The sequence below is a fragment of the Phycodurus eques genome, chromosome 9 (assembly GCF_024500275.1).
Source record: "Phycodurus eques isolate BA_2022a chromosome 9, UOR_Pequ_1.1, whole genome shotgun sequence".
In the NCBI taxonomy this organism is placed as follows: Eukaryota; Metazoa; Chordata; class Actinopteri; order Syngnathiformes; family Syngnathidae; genus Phycodurus; species Phycodurus eques.
In genome coordinates, this window is record NC_084533.1 from 14,042,660 (window position 1) to 14,070,657 (window position 27,998).

The window sequence follows — 27,998 nt, forward strand, 5'->3', positions numbered from 1 at the left end:
TTTGTATGTTTAGCTCGAAGGTTAGCGCGTATAGTACTTCCTTAAAGGCTAGCTTGGGAGCACCACAGCTCAGCTTGTTTACTTGCAGAGGCACTCTGATTGTCAGGCCTTCATCAAGAATCGAGAGACGTAATAACAAAAGCTCCCTGTACAGCATCAGCTCGGCTCGGTTTCCTCTTTTCATCGACACGTAGGAGGAGGATACGACGCCAGAGGAATTCGCAAATAGCAAGTCAGTATTGGCGTGTTGTGGTCGGCCACTTAGAAGCATAATAATGATGACAGACGACCAATGGACTCTCATCAACAAGAAGTCGTTTCAAGGGTAAATCAAAGTTTTTCCTCGAGGTTTGACGAGATGCGCTTGTTGTGTAAAATACGCAGCTATCGTGGCTATTTTAGTTTTAGTGTCATTCGAGACATGTTGGCACGCCATCCACATTACTAGGTACGGCAACAACCACCAATAAGGCAACCTTTATTTGCTACAGACTTTAATGTATTTCGTCTGTGTGTGCATTTATGCTGTCAGGGCAGCTTTAATCGTGGTGTGTGGCCGTTTGCTAACGTTGTTATTGGGGGGAGGGGAGGGGAGGGCATCTGGCTAACTTTAACTAATTCCCCCGTTTTTATTCTATCAATCGTCCTTTATTTATGTTAAGAAACACAAAGTTCTTCACAAAACGTTTAGTACAAAAACAACAAAACCCCTCCCACCCGCCTGCAGTCTCGAAGCACCCCATTCCCTTGGTCACGTCACACCCCGTCCCGTGAGTAAAAGATGTTGTTGACTAAAAAGATGATTGAAAGACATGACATGGCTGAAAACAGATTGGTGTGAGGAATACAACGTCAAAATCGAAATTTGCATTCTATGGGGCTTGATGTATCATATTGTGGCTGTATATGCTATCAAACCTGCAACTGTTCACCCTTTCCATCTCTCTCTCTCTCTCCCCCTCCCTCTCTCCATACAAAAAGATGGACAACGGTGAAGTAAATATAACATTAAGGAGAGATGACCATTCAGGTAAACTGGTCTACACCCAAATCCCAGCGGGGGGCAGTCAATTGAAAGTGCCGCCTCACAGTGCCATTAGTTCTACGGCTTCTGGTATTCTCCCATCCAGCCCATTAATGCAGCCTGGACAGTCTAACGGCCACAACAGCAGCTCTGCTCCAGTGGAAGTCACCGCGTCCTCCATCACTGCCACGGTTAGCACTTTGCAGGAAGATCCACAACCTAAGGGCCTGACCAAAGATCAGAAGCTGCTCTCATCCAGTCGCCTAAACTTCCAGGAGCAGTTGCAGTCAGGTGACAGAATAGCACACCTAACCCCATCGTCCATGGATTCCCTTATTGGGGGGTCAGATCCTAGCTTTTTCACCATGAAAACTGAGGATTTCTCTTTGGAAAAAGTAGGTCACGATCCTACTGACTTCGATCATGCCATTGAGCACATTGGCAAAGACATGGACATGAACCAGAAATTTTTCAATGATAACACTCTGGATCTGCTCAGTGACTTCGAGCTCACCGGCTCCCCATCAGATTTTTACGTTGGGGATGATGCTTTCCTTTCCACCCTGGCTGATGACGGGCTGCTTGTGGATGTCACCTCAGAGAAGGAAATCAACCCAGTTACCACTGAAAGCACTAATGGCAGTGGCCCAATTGCTTTCAGTGGGAATAACAACGTGGCAAGTCCTGATCAGTCCAGCTCAGGCATATCCGCCACCTTAACCCCGACAACCACTTTGGTGAAGAAAGAAAAAGATGGCTGCTTCATTCAGCTCTGTACTCAAGATGTGATTAAACAAGAGAAGATGTCTTACTGCCAAATAAGCAGCACCACATCCCCAGACCTGCCCACATCTAGTCCCATCTCCATCTGTGGGGTGAGCACCTCGGGAGGTCAGAGCTTCCACTTTGGACTCGATACAAAGCCACTGAAGGATCAGAAGTCTGTCACGTGCCAGTTTATTCCTGTTGCCACCGTTGGTGCACCCTGGATCAGAGGCCTGACTCCTGGGCCAGTGTCAGACTTGCATCAGGCCTCTGAGTCATTCTCAGCCACTCCTACCTACAACACCAACTTTTCCAGGTAAGACAAGTTAGCAGTGCTTCGCTGAATTGTGAGCGATTGTCATTCTAGTCTTACTGACTTGCTGCACTGACATTTATTATTTTGTTTTATTTAACTTACTTTGCATTGCAGACAGCTCAGAATTATTAGTATTCCATTCAGAAACAGGGCAGCAGTGAGAAGTAAGCCTCAGGTGTTAAACGTCACAACCCGATTGTGGCTATTACATGCAGTGTAATAGGGGGCTGTTAGTTATGGTCACTTTTCATTCAACAGCATTTATCTCAGTTGAGTTGGTTCTTTTTATCGTAAAACAAAGAAATATAATGGTTCTTCAAATTTAGCAGAAGTTTTCCTTGTTTTTCTTGTTCATTGATTCTGTTGTTATGTAAAGAATGGCTTTAAATCGCACCACAAAAAAGCAGACTGAAATCTTCCTGTGTTTGGTGAATTAGGATTACCAAAATTATTTATTTGCTAAATATTTTTATTTCTATTGTTTTATATTATTATTTCACATTACTCATTGATTTTTTTAGCTGTTCTTTTAAATATTGAAAGTTGAGTTTTGGTAGGTGTATGTATCGGATCAGGACTCTGTACCAGTAGATGCTTATAATCAAAGACTCGGACGCAAAAAAAATGTGATCGGGACATCTGTAGTTTTCATCTTGAACACTTATAAAGGACTTTCAAGCAGATTGGTGGCTGAAACATCAGGATGTCGATGTTTCATTTAATTTGGTTTTAATGAGTTTGGATTTTGCTTAGTAAAACTGCTCATTGTTGTTATCTAAAGATTATCTAAATGTTTTTAGCTTGTATTGTCAGACCTGTTCTATGTGTTTGTTTTAGGGCTGGGTGATGTATAAAATCACTTCTTTTTTTCATATCGTTTAATCTCTATTATCAAAATTTTTAAAATGTACTAAAAACGTTAGAGTACTTCAAGATTTTATTAACACCTTTTGTTAAACAACACTCATAGTCAGTAAATAAAACGGTAACCCCAACATGATATTTGCATTATAAGCAAATAAAATACATACAAAAATATAAGAACACTCAACAGTACAGCCAATGTAGAGAAATATAGCACTAGTTTGAAGTCCTGAGTATTTTTGGAGGTACAACATGCAAAATTAACCTTGAATAGGAAACATGATCATTCTCCAGTTATGAGGCTACGTATCCTTTTAACATTATTGCTACTTTCAGATGTGTATTGTCTTTAATAACAAGACAGATGAACTAGTTTTGCCATTCTGAATCACCTGAATAATAGTGACACGATTGATTGTTGTTGCTGGTGGCTTCACCGCTAGCAGTGGCTAACTGCTAATGCTATTTCAGCTGGCAACAGTGAGTGACACTTTCAGCGTACTGACTATAATCACTTTTTTTTTTCCCCACATAATCTCTTGGGTGGTACTTCTTCAAATGACTAAACACAGGGTTGTCAATTTTTGAGGGCGGCAACATACCTTACACATTGACTAGTTTTAATAGCATTGCTCCACGTCGCGTTGGAGATGCTACCACACAACCGCCGTTGGGTACTCGTGGACTTCCGTCGCCAGAGCGAGGGCGGGCCACCAGAGGCTCAGAGCCTGTTGTGTCGGCTTCTCGATCTTGCTACAGGGCGAGCCAGCCGAGGGAGTGTGGTTTATTTTCGTTCCCGCAACTTGCAAATGGAAATGGAGCCAGAAAAGGACATCTCTGATTGGCTGTTTTCACGTACATTCTTGTCAGATCGAGGAAATATGCCCACTGCTTATAACCGAGATCGGCGGTATAGGAATCCCGTGTGCTGTCCTGGCAGGACACACCCTGTTCCAATATTTCTGGCTCCAGCACGCCCGCGACCCTAGTGAGGATAAGTGGAACGATGGATGGATTAATTATCACATTACTAGTGTTGCTCGACGACTCTCTGGATCATTTGCACAATTGTCATTGTATCAGCATTACCACATTACTGGTACCCTTACATTGCTCAATGACTCTCCGTACTTGTTTTTATGTCTTAAATGTATATTGACATAGTGGCTTATTTTGTAGTACTAGAGTGGCTCCAACTACCGGAGACAAAATTCATTATGTGTTTAACTTACTTGGCCAATGAAGATGATTATGATTATGATTTAATCCTAAGCATGTGGACTTACCCTGCAACTGCTTTAAGCAGTGCCACATTTTGATCCCCAGTGGTCTGACCAAATCAGTAGTATTTTTTTATGTCTGTCATGTTGTCCCGATAAACACATTCTGGTTCTGAATTTCCCGTGGGCTGTTGACTCAACTTTAGTGTGAATGGGGGGCATTGTTTGTGTCCATCTCATTGAATAGAGTAGTTCCCACATCCTAGATGCAAGACAGAATTTTGTAGGCTTCAATTCATCAGTCTTTCCTATTTTTTTACGCTTTCTATTTGTTTGATAAGTCACTGTTAGTTGCATCTCAAACTGGATTGACTGAATAAATCACACCCTGGCAAATAAATGCAGCAGTATAAGAATGTAAAACTGAAACCACTGAAACCAGAGATGTTAGCTAAGAAGTGAGACACTGAGGAGAGGAGAAGTAAGACGAAGGTAGAGGTGGCAAAGGCTAAACAAGAGGTATATGATGACATGTATGCCAGGTTGGACACTAAAGAAGGAGAAAAAGATCTGTTCAGGTTGTCCATACAGAGGGATAGAAATGAGAAGGATGTGAAGCAGGTTAGGGTGATGAAGGATAGAAATGTGTTGACTGGTGCCAGTAGTGTGCTGGATAGATGGAAAGGATACTTTGAGGAGTTTGATGAATGAGAAAAATGAGAAGGAAGAGCAGAAGAGGCAAGTGTGATGGATGAGGAAGGAGCAATGATTAGTTAGGGGGAAGTAAGACGTTAGAAAGAAAAAAAATGGAAAGGCAGTTGGTCCTGATGACATAACTGTAGAGGTATGGAAGCATCTAGGAGAGGTGGCTGTGTTGTTTTTGACCAGCATGTTCAACAGAATTCTAGCGGGTGAAAAGATGTCTGAGGAATGGAGTAAAATTGTGCCCTTGCCCATTTTTAAGAACAAGGGTGATGTGCAGAGAGTTGTGGGAACTATAGAGGAATAAAGTTGAGCCACACAATGAAGTTATGGAAAAGAGTAGTGGAGGCTAGACTCAAGACATTTGCGAGCAACAGGTTTCATGCCTAAAAAGAGTACCGCAGATGCATTATTTACCCTGAGGGTGTTTGAAAAGTACAGAGAAGGTCAGAAGGACCTACATTTGGTCTTTGTAGAGCTAGAGAAAGCTTATGACAGAGTGCACAGAGAGGAACTGTGGTACAGCATGCAGAAGTCTGGAGTGGCAGAGAAGTATGAATAATACAGGACATGTACGAGGGCAGCAGAACAGTGGTGAGGTATGCTGTAGGTATGACAGAGGAATTTAAGGTGGATGTGGGACTGCATCAGGGATCAGCCATGACCCCCTTCCTGTTTGCAGTGGGGATGGATAGGCTGACAGATGAGGTTAGACTGGAATTCCCGTGGACCATGGCGTTCGCTGATGACATTGTGATCTGCAGTGAAAGTGGGGAGCAGGTGGAGAAACAGTTAGAAAGGAGAGGAATGAAGATTAGCCAAAAGTAAGACAGACTACATGTGCATAAATGAGAGGGGTCGAGGGGGTAGAGTGAGGCGAAAGGGAGAAGAGATGGCGAGGGTTGTAGACTTTAAATACTTGGGGTCAACAGTCCAGAGCAATGATGAGTGTCGTAAGGAAGTGAAGAAACGGGTCCAAGTAGGTTGGAATGGGTGGAGGAAGGTGTCAGATGTGTTATGTGACAGAAGAGTCTCTACTAGGTTGAAGGGCAAAGCTTATTAGACAGTGATGAGGCCAACCTTGATGTATGGATTAGAGACAGTGGCACTGAAGAGACTACAGGAAGCAGAGCTGGCGAAAATGATGACGTTGAGGTTCTCTCTGGGAGTAACCAGGTTGGCTAGGATTAGAAATGAGCTCATCAGAGGGACGGCCAAGGTTAGATGTTTTGGCGACAAAGTTAGAGAGAGAAGACGTCGGTGGTTTGGACACGTCCAGAGGCGAGAGATCGAGTATATTGGTAGAAGGATGATGAGGATGGAGCTGATGAAGCTGTCAGGCAAGAGAACTCGAGGACGCCCAAAGAGAAGGTTGATAAATGGTGAGAGAAGACATTAGGACAGTTGGTGTTAGAGAGAAGGACCCAGGAGATAGTCTTACATGGAAAAGGATTACATGCTGTGGGGACCCCCAACGGGACAAGCCCAAAGGAAAAGAAGAAGACGACCCCCTTTTGGTTACTATTCAATATGACTTCCCCCTACAGGACGGATGTCTCTTAGAATTTTAATCCAACCCTTCGCCATAGTTTCTTCTAGATTGGATAAAATGTGGGGTGGCAGGAGACTGAATTGTAAGAGAACATTTAAATCTGGTCAAATCTTTCATCCTTAAACAATAATTAATACTTATTAATATAGCAGTAAAGGCTTCTTTATACTTGTGCGGTCAGCGACCGTGCTGACGTCACTGCGGCTACCCTGCGCGTAGTTTGTCTTTATTCTCAAGCGCAACCCACACGTGTAGTTTTGAAAATGTACTGCAGTTCACCTCCAAGTCGGGGGTGTCACTACGGCTGGTATTAGCGAGGACACCACAGGGTGGAGTTTCCTCTGCATTTTTTTGGCCATTTCCGGTAGCCGTTTTTACTTTCCTTTCCATAACAAGGAACAAAGCAACAACAATGTCGTGGAACAGTGTCTGCTCGAACAAATGGCCCTAGATGACCAGATGATGCGTTTAATTATGCTGCAAAATCGATCAAGGCGGCGGCTTAGATGGTATGTAGAACCAAGGGGCACGTTGAGTATGTCATCACAGCATGTGACTAAAACGGACCAATCACGAGAGATGATCTCCGCGGCGTTCTACGCGCAGCAACAATGTTTGCCGTGTGCGCAGATAGTGATGCAGAGGGGCCGTGTGGGCTAATGTGTCGGTCACGTGATACAATGTGGGCGTTGTCGAGCGCGGGAGTATGAAGAGGCCTTAAAGAAAATGGTTTTGATTTTGTTCCAGGGCTCCCCCGTCAGTTAAGAAGCATAATTTACTTGTAGACTCTATGGTACTAACAAAGAAATGGCAGCCCCCTATACAAAGTCTGGGATGACACATAATGCTATGGGTGGTTGGTGTGCTGTATAATGTACGTGTATACGTGTATATTATATATACACATATACAGACACTTTCCAAAAAAGTAGAATCATGGAAAAGTTTATTTTCATAATTCCATTCAAAAAGTTAAACTTTCATAGATTATAGATTCAGGGCCCACAATTTAAACATTTGTTTATTTTTACATAATTTGGGCTCCCAGCTCATAAAACCCACAAAATGTGGAAATTAAAAAAATTAGAATACTGTGAAGAAATCAGCCCAAATTTTTCAGGACATAAATGTTTTCAACTGATTGTCACACACTAATCATCTACTAAACTCAAAGCACCTGCACAGGTTTCCCCCAGGTGTCATTAAATTTCTTCAGTTTGGTTCAGTTGTCTCACCAAAGTCTTTGGGCTGCTTTTTATACACCAAAGTCTTTGGGCTGCTTTTTATATCACCTTGAATTCATCAGTTAGCTTTGTTTATAATGCATGAGGGTGTGGGTGTGTGCATGTGTACGTGCTCAGAGGAAGTCAGGCGGAACCACAGAGCTCCGCCGTGAAGCCCTCACTTCCCTGACCTACTTTTCCTTCCCCCCTGTCCACAGCTGGCGCCTGTTGAACGCACTCGATCGGATGCCAGCCATTCCAGTCACTACTGCTCTGTTACCGCATCGACCCCACACCACAATTGAGCATTTTCATACTTGGGTTTAGTTTGACACCAATTAAGATTGGACTTCAGAAACTTTTCCCTTCAAGTTATGCATGCAGGTCAAGCTTCTCGTCTTACTATTGTTTACATGTCGAGTCAGCAAACTTCCTCCCACACGTCCAGCTCGAGCTGCGACAGCGTATGCACAGTAACGTTCTTAAGGCAGGAAACCTCCTCCCACCCACACACACACACACACACACACACCACCAATTATGGCGACTAATGTGGAAAGCAAGTCCTTTCGGGTTGTTTTTCTTGTGCTCCGCCATTTGTAGAATTTAAAATAAGTTTGTTGCTGCTTGGGGCTACAAAATGTAGCTGTGTCATAAAAGGGAAGGTGATGGCTCTTATTAGAAACAAAATTAATAAATACCTCAAAGGGTCTGATGAATTAAACCCTGGCTGCCAAGTCAGTGGTAACTGATATGGACTTTTAAAAAAAATGCATTGTCAGACTCCAATATATTATATAAAGTAATTTAACAGAGAGAGAGAGATACACACACACACACACACACACACATATATATATATATATATATATATATATATATATATATATATATGTGTGTGTGTGTGTATATATACGCGTGTGTATATGTGTGTATATATATGTGTGTGTGTGTATATATATATGTGTATATATATAATATACTAAAAATAATCATAAAACATTGAAAATAAAGTTAAAAGGATAAAACACTTCAAAGTACGTTAAAAGGAAAATTTAAATCTTAGTTAAAAGCTAAGTTAAAAAGGTGGGTCTTGAGCAATTTCTTAAAAACATGAATGATCTGCAGCCCTAAGGTGCTCCAGCAGGTTGTTCCACAGACGGGGGTCGTAAACCAGGAGCAATACATCACCCTGAGTGTATGTCCTGACTTTAGGCAGCCGTGGCCCAATGGTTAAGATCATCGCCTGCCACCAGGTTAAAGACCCCAACTGGACCATCCGCCAACATCCCCGGACTCACGGTTGCGGTGTCCTTGAGCAAGACACTGATACCCCGAAATGCTCCCCGGGCGCTTCAGCTGCCCCCTGCTCCAGTGTGTTCCACTAACATGTGTATGTGTTCACTGTGATGGGTTAAATGGAGAGAACAAATTTCATGTGCATGCATGTTCATGACAATAAAATGTGATTCTTCTTCTCGAGGCCTGTGAAGGTTCATATGGTAAAAGCAGCAATGAGCGATAAGAAGGCCCAAGACCATTAAGACACTTAAAAACCAGCAAAAGAATCTTGAAGTCAATCTAGAAACACACAGCGAGCCAATGCAGTGATTTTAAAATTGGAGTAATGTGTTCCAGCCTTCTGGTCTTTGTCTGGACACATGCTGCTGAGTTCTGTAGTTAAATAAAAATAAATAGAAAAATAAGAGTTATTATCATTATTATTATTTTTTTTTTTTGTGAAGACCACAAAGGGCATTACAATAGTCAATCTGACTGGAAATAAAAGCATGCATTAGCGTCTCAGTGTTGGGCCGAGAGATAATGGTGCAGACTCTGTTTTTGATGTGTGGAATAAAAGTGGCCCGCGACCCTAGTGAGGATAAAGCGGTACAGAAAAGGGATTGATGGAATATAAGTGAGCTTAGAGTCTAAAATAACAGCCAGATTTTTCACCAGCAGAAAAAGTTTAAATTTATAGCCCTTGTGAGTTTAGTCAGATGTTTCTCTGTTAGGGCATCAGGGCCGATGACTAAAACTTCAGTATTTCCCAGGTTAAGCTGGAGAAAGTTCTCTGCCATCCAGGATTTGTTTTCTAAAATACAGTTTAAAAGCGTATCCATTGGCCTAGTGTCATCAGGAAACACGATGTGTAGCTACGTATCATCAGCGTAGCTGTGGAAGTTCACTCCATGACACAGATTTCACCTATTATGGGTCTCGAACCTAACCTCTGCGATAAATGAGGGATCAACAAGTACTGGCGATCATATGCTCATTTGCTGTGGGTAATGTCTTTACTATTTTTGGCGTCACGGGTGAAGAAATTTGGTCAAAATATCCGTAATTGTCACAAGCCAATGTGGCCGACCTGGGCGCCGCCATCTAGGACAAAAAGTCATAATTACAAAAAGTTGTTGATGAGTTAAAATTTTAGGCATTAGTAGTAAAGACAATCAAGAGATAAATACACTTAATTTCTTGGCAGTACAATTCAATTGTAATCTAAACTACAATATTTCTTAAACTTGAATGGGAAAAATCATTAGCAATACATTTTATTTATGAAGAACAACTTTATCCAATAATAAAACAAAATCAGCAGTGATCTTAAAAGCTAAACTTCACCTATTGGTGTTAAAACGTTTTAGCATTATAGTTTGAACAAGTGACAAATTGTGGAATTTAGCCATTCGACCTGGAAATACATTGATTAAAGATGCACCCTTTACAAGATAATGTTTTGCATCAGTCTTATCCAGATTTAAATTCTGTCACAGCTTTGTTGATAGAACCCATTGAATGAGTAAAGAGGCGGCATAACGAATGGGTGCCGAAAACTACTGTATTTCAGTTCGGAACAGGTGTTATAGTCATAAACAACTTTAGACAATTGAAACGCAGGAACGTGAGTACCATAGGCATAAACCGGACCCACTTTTCAGCTTGGTGGCAACAGTTTAGACCAGAAACTAGCACAGTTGTTTTGATGCAAAAGAAAGAAAAAAAAAAAAACATCCAGTTGCCTTCATGTATAGTCTGTGCCTCAACAAATATTGTCTCTCCACTCTGAAATAGCAGTGCTGTTCTCCATGTGAGAGTGATGCAGCGCATGCAAACCAGTTCCTATTTCTATATTGGTGGCTCTTAGCTCTGAGAAAGAGGACATCGCCCTTTCTCTGCTCTCCTTTGCATGACACAAGTGGACTCAGTTATATCAGTTTGAATCTCAGCAATGACACCAACCATCTTATGAGCTTGTCACCCCTTTGTAAAGTCCTCCTCTATGGAAAACAACATAGGGAATTTTGTGGGAAGGTTTTTCAGCTGAAATTTTGAGGGTCATTTTAAAATTCACATTTGGATGATGCAATTAAACAATATGCCTAATAATCCTCGCCACTTTGACATTTTTGCAATTAGTGTTTTGTGGTCTGGATTGACAACAGTTCTCACCTAAAAAGGTGCGTAACCTTTTGTCCAATGTCTGAATGAATGTGAATTGTTTCAGTCTCGAGGAACTACAGAAGGAGGAAAAAAAAGACAATTTTAATGGACAATTAAATATATTGATTATTGGTGATAGCAGACTCTTTGAAGCTGCATATTGTCTGCATTCTTATGTCTTTCACTAAAAACATATAAAAGCGTATTGAGCCGCATTTTCATGTGATTTACCAGTGTGCGATTAGGGTTGGAAACTACTGGATTATGCAGTAGGGATGGCATATGTCGGGCACATGTATCTGGTCATAGGAGAAGTTATTTTAGGCTGCTGTTCTCGCAACTGCACTCTTCTGTGCTGTTCTAGACCATCCTAACTAAGACTTGTTGCGTGAATTGATGAAGCCTGCTCAGATGAGAGGCGAAACGTCTCCCAAGACAAACAGAACAGTCCAGTTGTTCAAGGCCCAGAGAAGGAAATCACCTGGATGAATGAGAATATTCACATGCATCGTAGGTTACTGTCTAAAACTACAACCCCAATTCCAATGAAGTTGGGACATTGTGTTAAACATTAATAAAAACAGAATACATAAATAAAAACAGAATACAATGATTTGGAAATCATGTTCTACCTATACAGTGTTCCCTCGTTTTTTGCGGTTAATGGGGACCAGAACCCCCCCGCGAAAGGTGAAAAACCGCGAAGTAGGATTTGCCCCCCAGGAATTTTCGTGTATGTGGGTACCAGAATGTTTAAACTATGAAAACAGTATTTATACTTGACATATTTGAGACAAAGATTACAACAGTACACGTATTTACTTAAATCTTTAATAAAACCTTATACAGTAATTAACATTCATCAACATTGCCTTCTGAGAGAGGCGAAGAGGCTTGCGTTGGTGGCGGAGGAGAGGCTCTCACTAGACTCGTAGAGGCTTTAGGCTCACTCTGATACTCTTCTGCTGGAGGCGCTGATGGTGTAGCTGGGGTTTTACCTTGGAGAAAAACATGGTGATGGGTAGTTGTCTTTGTTTTTTCTTTTGCTTCAAAATTTCCCTGTACAAAGACATAACCCTGTCTCTTATTACGCGGCGTTACCACGTTTCGCTTCCTTAATGAAGCAGTTTTGCGGATCTTTGGTTCCTCTTTCTTGATGTACCGCACTGTAGATTCATTTACGCCATAATGGCGTGGAGGAGGAAGCTTTCGCAGTGGCACAGCGCTTCGGCGGCATTGTAAGGGCTTGCTTAACTAATCAAAAAATTATCGCTTAAACAAAAAACGTTATTGCGAACACAACAGCGTGGACGAGACTGGCGAGACACAACAAGGGAAGATGCTGGGTGAGACTGCGATGATGCGCAGCCAAACAGCTCACAGGATAAATCCACTCGTGCTTTCATTGGTCGATGTCGCGCCCCAATCATGCGCCTTGTATGAGTGCCCGTACAGTACAGGCATGTACAAAGCCTCTGAGTCAACTCATCTCTGTTTGGTATGTAGGGAAACCTCTCGCGCGCATCAACATGAAACGTGTCTTTCCGCAATATGGCTGCCGATATGGCTGTATTTTTTTGTTTTGTTTGTTTGTTTTTTGCGACACTGCATCAAAAACCGACATCAATGTGTAAAGAATATCAACACGGGGGCTCAGAAACACTTCAGAAAACCAATGTCAGTAAATAAAGTTTGGCGCTACATCCGTAAGTGCAACTTGAAACCCTACTATGCAAAGCAAAACACATTTATCAACAACACCCAGAAACGCAGCCGGCTTCTCTGGGCCCGAGCTCATCTAAGATGGACTGATGCAAAGTGGAAAAGTGTTCTGTGATCCGACGAGTCCACATTTCAAGTTGTTTCTGGAAATTGTGGACGTTGTGTCCTCTGGGCCAAAAAGAAAAAGAACCATCTGGACTGTTATGGATGCAAAGTTCAAAAGCCAGCATCTGTGATGGTATGGGACTGTGTTAGTGCCAATGGCATGGGTAACTTACACATCTGTGACGGCACCATAAATGCAGAAAGGTACGTACAGATTTTGGAGAAACATATGCTGCCATCCAAGCAACGTCTTTTTCATGGACGCCCCTGCTGATTTCAGCAAGACAATGACAAACCACATTTTGCATGTGTTACAACACCGTGGCTTCGCAGTAAGAGAGTGCGGGTACTAGACTGGGATGCCTGCAGTCCAGACCTGTCTCCCATTGAAAATGTGTGGCGCATTATGAAGCGTAAAATACGACAAAGGAGATCCCGGACTGTTGAACAGCTGAAGCTGTACGTCAAGCAAGAATGGGAAAGAATTCCACCTACAAAGCTTCAACAATTAGTGTCCTCAGTTTCCAAACGTTTATTGAATGTTGTTAAAAGAAAAGGTGATGTAACAGTGGTAAACATGACCTTGTCCCAGCTTTTTTGGAACGTGTTGCAGCCATAAAATTCTAAGTTAATGATAATTTGCTAAAAACAATAAAGTTGATCAGTTTGAGCATTAAATATCTTGTCTTTGTAGTGTATTCAATTAAATATAGGTTGAACATGATTTGCAAATAATTGTATTCTGTTTTTATTTATGTTTGACACAACGTCCCAACTTCATTGGAATTGGGGTTGTAGATATCAAATTTAGATTTTACCACTGTAAATTTAGTCCCCTCTCAATTACATGGCCATCAGCTATTTATGACTGCATCTTCCATCTACAATTTATGCGTAAACACATGGCATGACTCCAGACTGTACTGATGTGCAAGGCGAGCTGTAATCTGCCTGTGCCGCAGTACCACCGGTTCCACAATAACAGCATTTCGGAAGCAAACAAATATTGCATGGAATAGCGCATCCTTGGGTCACCCTCAATAAAAATACCATCAGGAAGAATTTGGTGGCTGTTGAAGCTGCCCTCTGTGACTCTTGATCTGAATTGCAGTTCATCACTCATACTTGGGCCCATTGTTCCTATTCCTGGGCTCAGCTCCAAAGTAAAGTCTATGTAACAAAACCTATAGTTATATCTGCTTTCAACCATACTGTACATTATTCCAAAAGTTGAACCACAGTAATTCTCTTGCCAGATGCGTACCCCTGCATTGGCACCTCTGGTCTGCTCCCCCTTTTCTGATAAAGCAATGGCCTTAACATCTTCAGTTACATTTGGGTCGATGCTGACTTGTAAGCCCTAGCTCAATCTGTTGAACCACGTGATTAAACATATCTCATCAAAAGCAATGGCCTTAACATCTTCAGTTACAATTGGGTCGATGCTGACGTGTAAGCCCTAGATCAATCTGTTGAACCACATTATTAAACATATCTCATCAATTTGCAGTACAGTAGCCTGGGGAATGTGATGTAAACATATGTTAACTAAACGCAAAATAATCTATTCTTAATAAACATATTGCATTGGGAAAATTGCTGCTAATGTGAAGATGCAAATACATCGGTGTATGCGTATAGCTATCCTCTATGAAGCTGTTAAACTACATGGCACTCTGGGCAAAAGGAGATTACAGATTGTTAAAATGGTCACTGGGCCACCAGCATTATCTCAAACTTAGCCTATCTCTGTAAAAGCCATTCTGATTGATCACAGATATAAATGCAAGCGATTAACTTCTTAAGCCAGCTCTCGCTGAAGTCACAGCCGCTCTCTATGACGCAGCGCTGGGGGAGTATGAACCCTGACCGATAGTTAACTCGGAGGGAAGCCAGCAACTTCCTTTTGACGGAGCACACTCATTTAATTTCAACAGATGCTTTCAGAAACAATGTCAAAAATCACTGATTTTATCATCTACAACTAACCTTAGACATGTTCTGGTGTGTCCATGTATAACACATAATGTAGTGGTACCTGACTTAAAACGTTTTTGACGATATAGGCCGTCCCTCGTCAGTTTTTTTCTTTTTTCTTTTCAATTGCAACCACAAATTTTAAGTTACGACCGCTAGATTCTGGCAGCAAACTTAACAACAAACAGCAGTTTAGCAGAAAGGGACTGATTCTTTAAAAAAGAGGTCAAGTGCTTGCCTCAAGATTTTTCTTGGCACTACCAGTTCAGGTTTATTATAAAAGCATAAAACAAAGACAATTACCAAATCACATAACTTTGTCTTAGCTCGCGTAATGATACCACTCAATGCAAAACACCAGAGATGGACTAACGAAAGTAGCGTTGTCGCTGCGTTATAACTCTTTAAATGTCCCATACTTTACCAAACCAACTTTTTCAAGTATTTGGGATATTATAATGGCTTTATGGTGCCTCAGTAAACATGTTAAATATGAGTTAAAATAGTCCACGCACTCCTGAGTTAGACATTTTTCTGCCGAGAGGCCTGAAATCAGGTCATTCGAATTTCTCGAGCGTATCTACGTTACTAGCGAAGATCTCCGCCTACTCCTCCACTCCCGAGCCAGCGCTGTCAACGTAACAAACACGTGCTCTCACAAGTAGTGAGGGTTGGGTCTTCTCCACAGAGGCAACCAATCAGACAAAAGGAGGCAGTCTTAGCCGTATATGAACAAAGCGGATACACAACTGGGTCAAACAGAAGTAGCTATAAGAGGGGCCTTTTCTGGACACTGTATGACAAAACCAAGGTGTATTTTATTTATTTATTTATTTTTATGAAATTGGCACTTTTATAGTAAGTCCATGTCACTTTATGGAGGTCTAAATCGCCAGAATACAAGACCTTTAAACAACGGATATCAGAACACAAACGGTGCAGCAACACATTTAAACAGACAGTATAACAATACTCACAGGCACATATATTCATCCTCGCTGTAAAAACGACTAATATTACTAATATCAGTGCATCTAACTGAGGTGTTGTGACAGTCTTCGAATATATACGTATGTATCAGTGACGTGCGATGAGGTTCATGATTGGTGAGGCACTGACTACGTCACGTGACTGAAGCTCAACTCAACACTGCCACATGCTGGTTGTGGCACTGTACATACCAGACTCCACTGTGCACTTTTAGTGGCTTTTCTGGTCGAAAAGAAACACTAAATGTCACACACTTTCATTAGATATATTAGACAGTCTGTTAAATGTCAGTAAGTGCACTACGTGTGTGATAAAACGTATATTATTGGCGATGTAATGTCTCTTGTGTGAAGCCACGGACCAATCACAGCCTGCCTGAATGGATGTGTTCGTGGTCTCTTGAAGCATCACGCGAGCGATGAGTCAACGTGACTCGTAACTGCGCTTCCTATGCATTTGAACAGGAAATATGAAAATTCAGCTATTTTAATGATCAAATCATTGAAATTATTGGATTGAAAAATAAAATCAATGTAAAGTACGGACCATAGAACTAAAATGCAACAATTTAATGTACTTAAGTTTTGTTTTGTTTTTTTACTATTCACATGCAGTGGAAAGGAAAGGCCGCTAGGGGGCAGTGGGGCTCTGCCTCACTTGCCCATACTGACCGCATGTCACTGCTATGTATGTATTATACTACCCCCTGGTTGCCATGGCAAACACACCAGATAGAGCCACACAATGAAATAAAACAGGGATGTCAAAAAAAATTTGTCGCGGGCCACATTGTATTGGAATGGATGAATGGCATTTTCATTAATTTCAATATGGAAAGATGATGTTTTGAGATACAAATGTTTAGAGGTAAAAGTGTAAGTCAAGGCACCACCTCAGTATGCTTTGGAACATGACAGATTATTTTCCTATTCCTTAACTTTCCCCATCATTCTGACATTTACCTTGGTTTTAAGATGCGTGAGAGTAATTGGATTTCAATGAGCAGCTTAAAGCCTTTACAGGAAAGAAGTCCAAAGGACACCATTTCATTGTGCCTTTCAAGGGAGAAGTCATTACCCCTCCATGCTCAATGACATCATCATCTTCTTCACAGTGGACTCATTATTGGCCTCTCTCTGCATGTGAACACTCTGGGTTTTGATCTATTTGCTAAACTTTACTGCATGATCTCAGTAATGTGTTCTCCAAATCACCCTTCACCTCAGTGCCTGTTTATTGCACTGGGTTTAAAACTAGATAATGAAACTTCAACACAGATTAATTAAAATGAACCCAAAGAGAATATATATCTCAAACTTCCCCGTACGACTAAACTATTTTTTAATCTACGTCTAGTTACATATTCCAAAGACAGAAAAATATTTGGTTTGTGTTGTGGAAAAGATGTTGCGTTGTTGACCTGAAGCAAAGCAAGCTCACCATTTATCTTGAATAAGTCTTCTGTGCTAATTAAAATGTGTCTTCCACACTACTGTAGTTGGGGCACCTGCGTGACACCCTTCCTTTTTTTTTAAGATGCCGAATTCTTGGACTTTGGGGCCCTGTTGTGTGTCTCAGGTTTTCCGGCCCTGCTACGCCCACCGACTGCCGCGATCTGGCCCCGATGTATCAGCCGTGCGTCCTTGTGTTGCGCAATTATGCAAACGTGGCTTAACAGTGTGCTCCGTGCATTCTAGAGCTTTTTTCATCAAATACACAATGTTTTGTCATGCTCACGCAGAGTTAAGACGCACAGACACTCAAACACAGTTGATGGGAGCTCAAGATGGGTTTAATTGACACTGAAGTCACTGGATTGGAAAGGGAGTGTGGACCTTGGATGCATTTTCCAAAGCCAGGTGACCTCTTGTGGTAGTTTTGACAAACTGCATCTCAGTGCACTCGGATGGTAATATTTGCATAATCGGATGAAATTGAATACAACAGTTGTATCAACAAATCAGTAAATATGTCACTCAAAACATTTTTGATTAGTTATGCAGTAGTTCTAAGTAATTATATTTTATTTATTCAAACATTTCACAAAGAGGATGAGTGCTGCTAACGATTATTTTAATATTCGATTGAACTTAATTTCTTTCGATGAATCTTGACAAAAAAAACATTTGTAATTTTCATACCGTTATTCTAAAACAGAATATTATTTCAAATAAGCAGTGCAGAAAATGCACAATTTATGATTCAGTGACTGGTTTGCTCTGTAATGTTAGAAAATGCGCATAAATCTTGATCATTGCTTTCCAACGTAAAAGCAGTTATTTTGAGCTTAAGTTTTATTTTGATTTAACGCTAAGGTGTGAAAGTCTGCTTTCATGAAGTACTGAAGAAATCGAATAATATTTACTGTTGAGTAACTGAAATTCTGAGCATTTGGACAATTTCAAGCCAAACAATGTCTCTAAATGATTCATCAATTTCAAAATAGTTGTCGAATCATTTGATAATCGATTAGTTGTCGTGTCATTGTTTCATACATCTCAAATACAGACAATATTTTACAGCTGATACAAGAAAACAGAAGTCAAATCAAAGTGTTGAAAAAACACATTTAATAAATCAAACACAAGCTAGTCTTACTGTAAGGCCTGCTTAAACGAGTTTTAACTGCTTTTTCAAAATGAAGAGGCAGTTCTTTGCTCAAAAGGATGTGCATTCCCCAATTTGGGGGCAATGGACTGCAAGGGTCTGTCACCTTTAGCTTTTAATTTTGTGTGAGGGCCATTAAGTAAAAGGCAGTCAGCAGACCGCAGTGTTCCTACATGACAATAAAAATGACATCAAGTCCATCAAACAAGGATTAGCCTGCCCATTGAGGGCCTGTAAGTGTCTGTTGCGATTTGTGTATTGAATCGTTAATTGAACTGTTGTGAAATGGAAATGTTGTTTCCTTTGTATTACAATTGTGTGGAGGAATGAGAGTGGATTTTAGATAGCCGCCTCACCTCTCTCTATCTGAACGTCTCCCCTCAGCTTGACTTCCCCACCGGAAGGGACCACGGCACCGTCGTCGACCCAAGGAAAGAGTGGCGCTCACAAAATCTGCTTGGTGTGCTCAGATGAGGCTTCCGGGTGCCACTATGGTGTGCTCACATGTGGCAGTTGCAAGGTGTTCTTCAAAAGAGCAGTGGAAGGTGAAGCAGCCACCAGACATGATTATCTCTCCTACTCGTGCATATACGACTTCATATTTGCTTGAGGCCGTTGTTTGGGGGACACTGTGATCACTTTGTAATGTTAGGGCGATGTTCACTAGTGCGACTCGAGACCGACATCTGAAAAGCTCACCAATTCCTCTTTAACATGGCATTGTGACTGGCTGATATTTTGAAAATTGAAATTGCCCGTAGGTTTATGACATGTATATATTAGCATAATTTATTTGGCACAGGCATTGTTTTAATAGGTCAAAATCTTAAGTCGCTTAAACCACAGACAAGACCGACACGACTATTCTGAGATTTTTTTTTTCTGAGAATTGTTTTTTTCTGAGAATTGTGGTGTCATTTATTACTTCAGTGGAATAGGCCAGCCGTTATGTAAATAATAGACCCACTTGCATTTGTGCTTTTCTGTTTAACAGAAAGTTTAAAATAACAAAAGAGGCATGTAAACCATGCAGTCCCTTTATAATCATTTTAGTCAGCTTCAGTTTGAAGTTTGTACGAATGGATACTCCTAACTATTTTCTTTCTTAATGTTTACATGCTTCGAATGTCACCTGTGTGGGACTCAAAAGAGAGAAAATCTGTGCTACGAAGAGCCAATATAGAATGCATTTTTAGGTGGAGAATTCAAAATTCAGACTTGTCTGTATGGTGTAAAAGCCCCCACAAAATAATTGTTTAAAGGTCCGCGTTGCAGCTGGGGCGTGAAGGATGAACTGCAATGTAGCGGAGAGAGTTTTTTTGTTGTTGCAACTTTCTGTTAACATGAATCTTATTCTGCTGTGCATCTCAGGACAACATAATTACTTATGCGCTGGAAGGAATGACTGCATCATAGATAAGATCAGGAGGAAGAACTGCCCAGCCTGCCGCTTCCGCAAGTGTCTGATGGCGGGCATGAATCTAGAAGGTACAGCCACGCGGTTGACTGCGCACAGTATATCCCGCCTGGAGTCCTTTTAGTCGTCTTCTTGACTTGTCTGTCTTTACTCTTCTTCAGCACGTAAAACCAAGAAGAACCGCTTAAAAGGTATGCAGACGAGCAACCCGCCCGAGGTGCTACCCCCCAAGCCAGCCGAACCCCAGGCACTTGTCCCCAAGTGTATGCCTCAGCTGGCCCCCACCATGCTGTCCCTTTTGAAGGCCATCGAGCCTGACACCCTCTACTCAGGCTACGATAGCTCCTTGCCTGACACACTCGCCCGCTTCCTGACCTCCCTGAACAGACTGGGCGGCCGACAGCTCACCTCTGCAGTCAAATGGGCCAAAGCCTTGCCAGGTGGGTTTATTCTGGTGAGCTAGTTGTGGAGAGAAGCTCGTCATCCCCAGTCAGCCACCGACTTTTCTTAACCATCTCCATATAGTGACGTCTTGTTGCCACTTCCTGTCTCACTCTTCAACCGGACTCTCCTTCCACTCAGGTTTCAGGAACCTCCACCTTGACGACCAGATGACCTTGCTCCAGTGCTCCTGGCTCTTCCTCATGTCCTTCAGCCTGGGCTGGAGGTCTTACCAGCAGTGTAACGGCAACATCCTCTTTTTTGCTCCTGACCTAATCGTGAACGAGTATGTGGCAATGACTTGTTTGCATAAGCAATCTACAAAGAAAAATAAAACTGTGTCTGAAGGACCCCTTGAACACACTGCTTGCGCCTTGACTCACGCTGTTTCCACTTGCTTTTCTTCTGTGATTGAAGAGAGCGAATGAAGCTGCCATACATGGCCGACCAGTGTGAGCAGATGATGAGGATTAGCAGCGAGTTTGTCCGGCTGCAGGTTTCCCTTGATGAGTATCTGTGCATGAAGGTCCTGCTCCTGCTCAGTATAGGTGAGTCTCTCTTCAGATCAGATCACCGTATACTTTGAAGCAGTCCTCAGAGGCTTGAGATGAACACGCATGTTTGTACCTCACGTTTTCTGCAGTGCCAAAAGACGGCTTGAAGAGTCAGGCGGCTTTCGACGAGATCCGCATGTCATACATCAAAGAGCTGGGAAAAGCCATCGTGAAGCGAGAGGAGAACTCCAGCCAGAACTGGCAGCGTTTCTACCAGCTCACCAAGCTGCTGGACTCCATGCACGAGGTTAGAAACCGGGACACAATCACACAGGAGCTCGTCAACATAAAATCAGGAACACAGAAGAATAACAAACGTTGTCATATACATTAATAACAGTGGACCTGACAGTGAGTATTGGAATTGTTTGTTCTCACGATTTTTCCACCATTTAGGAATTACAACCATTTTATGCAAAGTACCTCTATTTTCCAGGACTCAATAGTATTGTTGCCTAATAGTCCTGGTCCGGTCCATTCCCTTGCTGCTTCAAGACAAATGAAACTAAGTATGTCAGGTATTGACATTTGGAAACTGCCCGACTAGAGTGCAAACATTTCTACACATTTATTAGTGAATGAGGCCCATTGTCTGCAAATAATTTCAATCCAAGTCCATCAATCCATCCATCTTCTGTCCTGCTGATCACTATTAAAAAGCAGTGGGTGCTTGCATTAATGTTGCCGTCGTCTGTTTGTGCAGATGGTCGGTGGGCTTCTCAACTTCTGCTTCTACACCTTCGTGAATAAATCATTGAGTGTGGAGTTCCCCGAGATGCTGGCCGAGATCATCAGCTACCAACTTCCCAAAGTCAAGGCCGGGGGCGTCAAAGCGCTCCTATTCCACCAGAAATGACTGCTATCTCCAAACGCACAACATGCCTTAATACGAGAGACCAACACCTACTTTCACCCTGAAGAGCGACAGGGAGTGAGAGGTCTTTGGGAGTGAGAGGTCTGGAGGAAGCAGTCGGAGGTGCACAGAGGTTTTTTTAAGATTTCTTAGGAATTGTTTGGAGACGAAAGCGCTTCACACCCATGTTGTCTCAGGTGGCTTCCTTCAAATACGGAACTATATCCAATAGATTCTACACATAAATAACTCCGTACAGATTCTAATCGTATTTTCACATCCTGGGAGTTTTCCAGGTTGTAATCACATGGAAGAAACTTCATGACTAATTATTGTTGTTTTTTTGTTTTTTTTTAACTCTTTAGTTTTCATAAGAGGCTGCGACTAGATAGCAACCCTCCTTGATTATTGAGCTTCATTCTGTGCTTTTGTCCTTTTTGATGTTAAAATAGTTCCCAAGTACTGTTTTATTATACATTAGCCATTCAAAAGGATGATTTCTCCCCAAGATGACCTCTTCCAGGTTTACACACGTCGTTTCATGAAAAGGGAAAAGAAATGTGCCTTTTTTTTTTTTTTTTGCGTTAAATATCATCTCAGCTATGTCGTCATACCTCTCGGGGCGTGCCTCTCCTCAGACCGTCGCAGTTTTACCCTGATTGTACAACATGCAGTTGCAATGCTTTCTTTTTAAACGGCTGTGTTTTCCTCGGTCCTTTGAGTGGATGTGCGAATGCGTGTGAATATTCATCATCCCACACATTAATTTGCCAAAGTGCGATGTTAGCACCTTGTGTCCTTCTATATAGGCTTTAAAAGACTGTGAAGGACAGCTATGGCTTAGTCGTAGTCTTCATGCATGATTTTAGGTTTTAGCCAGCCTAAGCTCAATTTGGCACCCCCACTTTACTTTCGCCCTCGACTCAATTTAACAGAATGTGATTCGCGTCGACCAATCAGAAAAGAGATCCTTATTAGTGCATCTGAAGGGTGCAACCGTTCAGCCGTGATGGTGATTGTGTGTGTGTGTGTGTGTGTGTGTGTGTGTCAGTGTTAGCGTCACTTTGTGTCTGCGGGTATTGATCCATGTGTCACCAACAAAATCATCTCAGTATTTTACTAAATATGCCCACCTACGCCTTTAAAGTTAAACACATCACTAATAGTTACAGTATTTCCTCATGTAGTGGCTTTGTTATTCTACTGAAGAGAGAGTGCTATTGAGGTTTGGCTTAGAAAGAATCCTTATTTTTTGTACTGATTATATTTTATGTTCAATAATGATTCTTAATTTTAAAATGGTTCAGCAATGTAATATGTTTTATCATAGCTATAATATTATTGTATATGGCAAGGGTTTCCTAAATTGTATAAATTCAAGACGCAAATTAGAATTTGCTTCCTTCCCAGGACCCAAACATGTATATGAAGAGTTCTTTTCCAAAAGGCTAAAAAAAAAATCCATATGGATTAGTCTGAGAGAAATAATATTTACCCAGATGTGCAAATGCTAGAAGTTTTAGTGAAATTTATTTAATATATTTTTGTTCCTAATGCTCTACATCCAGAAATGCATTTTTAGGGTTTTCATTTTAAACAGAACATGAACATGCAGCGGACTTTTCTGCAACGTTAGCCTACTGAGTTTACCAGGCCACGTGATCACATCACAAAAAACATTTGAACAAAAAAAAGAAAAACACACTTTTCTAACTTGTCTGTTTGTTCTTCTGATTTTGGACTATTTTGCATCGCTGAACCCGTTTCCTTGTTCAGATCAGGTTTTTATACCAAGTTGTTAAGTTTATTAATCAAATGTTACAAACTTCGCAGAGTGTAAATTGAATAGTATACATAGATAAATCTGGAGACAATAGAATGGCAGGGCAAGTTCCTTTTTAAAAATTGGCATTTTGGCGAAAACCCTCTTCATTAGACAGTTGTGGGCATGAATGTTAATTGTACTGTACTTTATCTGAACTGTTCTTTTGCAAGGATGGAGTAATCACAGGATCTTCCCTGATTAAAACAATAATAATAATAAAATTGGGTGCAAATTTAGGATTTTCTCTCAGCTACGTTTGATGTGTAGCCTTTATTCAAGTGGGCAACTCAACATACCGATTCATTAAATCAGAGGTCACTATTTTCCTTGCCCCCCTACTGTGAAGTCCCCTTGTACACCTTGTCTTAAAACGTTAGCTGCAGTACTTTAAAGTGTGTTCAGTCGAGAAGCACCACAGGCTAGTGAGGAAGACCAACATGACCCTTCCTCCTCCTCATGGCAAGAACAGTATTTGCTTGCCAAACAGCCTCATGGTGTGTTGTGGCCGATGCGGGACGTGTGACTGTTTCTATCAGCCGCTGGACTGAAATAGTTTTTATTTGGGCTCTTCGGGCTACCCGTTGTTCCACCACACCTATAAGCTCCACGCTCTTTGCGTTCGCATGGTCCTTGGGTTGGAGCTGCAAGCCGTTCAGCCTCCGTTTGATGTGTTCAATGCCGTCAGGATGTGTGTGTCATGTGGGTGAAGCGCAAAATACTCCAGTGTTATAAAATGAATTTGAATTGTGAGATTATTGAGTCCAAAACATGGATGAATCAATTGGACAAGTCATGAACTCGGGTGGATTATTGGCGCATTGTGTGGTAACGAGGCCACATTTATTTTGGAAATACAAGGCATCAGCCAAGACAATGATTTTGAATTATAATAACCCCAAAACCATTGAACCAGCAAATGTTCACAATATCTAATAACAATAATAAAAAAAGAGGCACTTTTACAGATAAGTTTCAAGTTATTTGCCCCCCTCGGAACTATTAAACATTTCCCAAAAATACTGCCGTGAATAGTGAAAGTCTGCAAGTACTGGAAGCTCCTCTAAAAAGGTTTATAATTGTTTTTAGATGCCACAAGATGGTAGCACTAAGCACTACTTTGGTCTCAATGAAGCTCCTCATATCACTTCAACCCAGTTGGTCTGCCTTTATTTAGTCTTTGAGGTAAGCTCTCCTGTCCCTGTGGTTGAAGGGCCCTGGGAGTGGATGAGATCCGCCCAGAGCTCCTAAAGGTTCTGGATGTTGTGGAGCTTTCTTGTTTGACATACCTCTCCAACATCGCATGGACATCAGGGACAGTGTCTCTAGATTGGCGGACCGAGGCGGTGGGGGGAGCCGAGGGTGTGTTGCAATTCCAGGGGGATCACAGTCCTCAACCTCGCTGGTAAGGTCTATTCCGGGGTGCTGGAGAGGAGGGTCCGTCGAGAAGTCGAATCTCAAGATTCAGGAGGAGCAGTGTGGTTTTAGTCCTGGCCGTGGAACAGTGAACCGGCTCGTCACCCTCGGCAGGGTCCTCGAGGGTGCATGGGAGTTTGCCCAACCGGTCTACATGTGTTTTGGGGACTTGGAGAAGGTGTTCGACTGTCTCCCTTGAGCTGTCCTGTGAGGGGTGCTCTGGGTGAAAATGGGTACCGCGGCCCCAAATACGGGCTGTTCGGTCCCTGTACGACAGGTGTCAGAGTTTGATCCGCATTGCCGGCGACAAGTCAGATTTGATTGTTACAGGATCTGCAGTGATGCGGACTCTGTCGTGGTGAAGGAGCTGAGCTGAAAGCCCAAGCTCTCAAGTTACCGTACAGTCTTGTTCCTACCGTCACCTATGGTCACGAGGTGTGGGTCGTGGCCGTGGCCAAAATAGGTGGCGTCCGCAGGATGTCCGGTCTCTCCCACAGAGATAGGGTGAGAAGCTCGGGTCATCCGGGAGGGGCCCAGAGTGGAGCCGCTGCTCTTCCGCATTAAGAGGAGTAAGATGAGGTGGCTTGGGCATCCGGTTTGGATGCCTCATGTTCGACTCCCCGGTTAGGTGTTCCGGGCACGTCCCACCGGGTTGAGGCCCCAGGGACGACCGGGACATGATGGAGACACTACATCTCCCGCTTGGGCCGGGAACGCCTCAGGTAGAGCCCGGATGAAGTGGCTGGGGAGAGGGAAGTCTGGGCTTCCCTGTTAAAGATGCTCCCCATGCGACTCAACTCCAGATAAGCAGAAGAGAATGACAAATCTCGTTCCTTTTTTTTTTTTTTGGGTCCTCAGCTGTCAGCTTTTTTTTCCCTTTATAGGTTTGCCTATCAAAAAACAGCACTTTTTTGCCATCTTTGTTAAAGGTTTACTTTCACATTAGTGTACAAAAATCTTTGCTGCTGCTCTTTTGTATCACATATAGATATATATACAAATACTTTACGTACTAATACTTGCCTCGTCTTGTTCAGAATATGCAAGAGAAACGACAGATAAACTATCACCACCACGTCACATATAAGCTATTTTCATACAGGCCAGACATTCAGGAACACACATACAAACATGGATCAGACCACGTATATACACACACACACACAGAACTGATGTTTGCTTGAATACAAGGTGACCAAAGCACTTACTCTCCACACAAACTCACCAAGTAGCTCTCTGTTTTGTTTTGGTTTGTGTTTTTGTAAAATGAAACACGATGGCTTCGGTGAAATTGTGTAAAACTGTGAATAGAATAGCCTAGGATAAAAAAAAAAGTTTTTGCCACACTAAGTGTTTATAATAGTCATCAGCCGGCTTGAACGGGATTTGCACTAGCCAACTGTTGTACAAAATTGATTTCCAAACAAATGCTATGCAGACATTTGTAGTCTTGTCAAGGGCAAATACGACCTTTTTTTTCTCCTGTACATACACTATATATATAAAATAAGGCTTTACACGATCATCAGCGAGTTTAAAAAAAAAAAACGATAAGCGATCACCGATCCGATCACAAGATGGAGCAATGTTTCTATTTAAATGACTTGTACTGTTTACTGAGTTTCTTTAAAAATGTCTTGTCAGGTTCATGTATTCTAATCAGTCAGGTCAAACCAACATTACAACATGACAGAAATAATGGGTGCTAACTTACTGTAATTAAATTACTTCACACACACCGAAACCTTAGCGCATGATTCGACAGAACGCCGGTACAACCGTTAGTGCTAGCACTAGCTTGCTAGGCTACATTATATTTTGTTGCCTGCTTGCGACCCATATCGTATTAAAAGTAAGTGAACATACCTCGAGCAATCCTTGAATTAAAGTCCTCTCCCGAGCATCGGTGACCACCAGCACATGTTTTTCCCCATTTTGTTCTTATAATACACACGACGCGATCGATTGTTGTTGCCGTGGCCATGGTAACGAGTGTATCCAGTCGCGTTTGAGTTGACAACATAAAGCCCAGTGATGGTAAAAGACGGGATGCGGTGGTATCGGAATACAAGATTTTATTGCAGTAGTCTGACATAGTGCAATCGTGAAAGACCACATTTGTCTTGTAGTCTGATCCGGGCATTACAAGTTGTCTATCCCAGACCGCCGACATGTTTTTTATGACTTTATTGGCTGTCTGATATTTACAGTACGACATCAAAAGACACACGACAAGGCTAAAAATAAACCAGTTTTTAGATTCAAATATACTGTTCACGATGGCGACACGGAGTAAATGTCTTTTGCGGAGCCGATCAATGACGTCTGTGAATTATGACATTAAAGCCGATCAGCATATAATGCTAATTATCGGCCGATACCTATCAGGTTGATCAGATCGGTGTAAAGTCTAGTAGTAAATATATGTATGTGTGTGTGTGTATATATATATATATATATATATATAGAGAGAGAGAGAGAGAGAGAGAGATGTATACATGTATACATTATATACACATTATATATATATATATATATATGTGTGTATATATATATATATATATATATATATATATATATATATATATGTATGTGTGTGTGTGTGTGTGTGCACACACTCACCCTGTGTAAAGACAAAGGGGAACTTTTTTGTATACGCTCTCGTGTTTTTGGTTCCTCTTTCTGCTGTAGTGCCACTCCTGTTCCATATTTTCCTTGTCTTTGCGCTTGGTACCTCTCATCCATCCTAATGTAAAGGCTTGTACATGCTGTAGTTTGCCATGACCCCCAGATTTTAAAAAAATAAAGACAGTCATGTAATTCTTTGTAAGTCAGTGTTCAAGTACTTGTTCATCAAATAAAAGCGCTTCCCATCTGGCAACTGGATTTGTTGATTTACTGACTGTTTTGACTACTTACGCTGGATTGACATCATTATAAAATAGTAATTTTTAGATTTTAACCTTTCGAATTTCAGTTTG

General features: G+C 41.7%; 1 protein-coding gene across 1 annotated transcript; it reads left to right on the plus strand.

Moving 5' to 3' along the window:
* nr3c1 (nuclear receptor subfamily 3, group C, member 1 (glucocorticoid receptor)) lies at positions 1-27,936 on the plus strand. The gene is made up of 9 exons (XM_061686690.1): positions 1-325; positions 982-2,105; positions 18,899-19,059; positions 19,886-20,002; positions 20,093-20,371; positions 20,514-20,658; positions 20,790-20,920; positions 21,016-21,173; positions 21,630-27,936. Exons 1-9 carry the CDS (start codon positions 293-295, stop codon positions 21,780-21,782), a joined length of 2,301 nt encoding a protein of 766 aa, XP_061542674.1. The 5' UTR covers positions 1-292; the 3' UTR covers positions 21,783-27,936.
* The last annotated feature ends 62 nt before the right edge of the window (positions 27,937-27,998 follow it).

What these genes read in the sequence shown, in the direction of transcription:
- nr3c1 (XM_061686690.1), top strand. Translation starts at nt 293, where the DNA reads ATGGACTCTCATCAACAAGAAGTCGTTTCAAGG. An exon ending in GGCGGGCATGAATCTAGAAG is followed by an intron (nt 20,003 to 20,092) that starts GTACAGCCACGC and finishes ACTCTTCTTCAG; the next exon opens with CACGTAAAACCAAGAAGAAC. An exon ending in TGCTGGACTCCATGCACGAG is followed by an intron (nt 21,174 to 21,629) that starts GTTAGAAACCGG and finishes CTGTTTGTGCAG; the next exon opens with ATGGTCGGTGGGCTTCTCAA.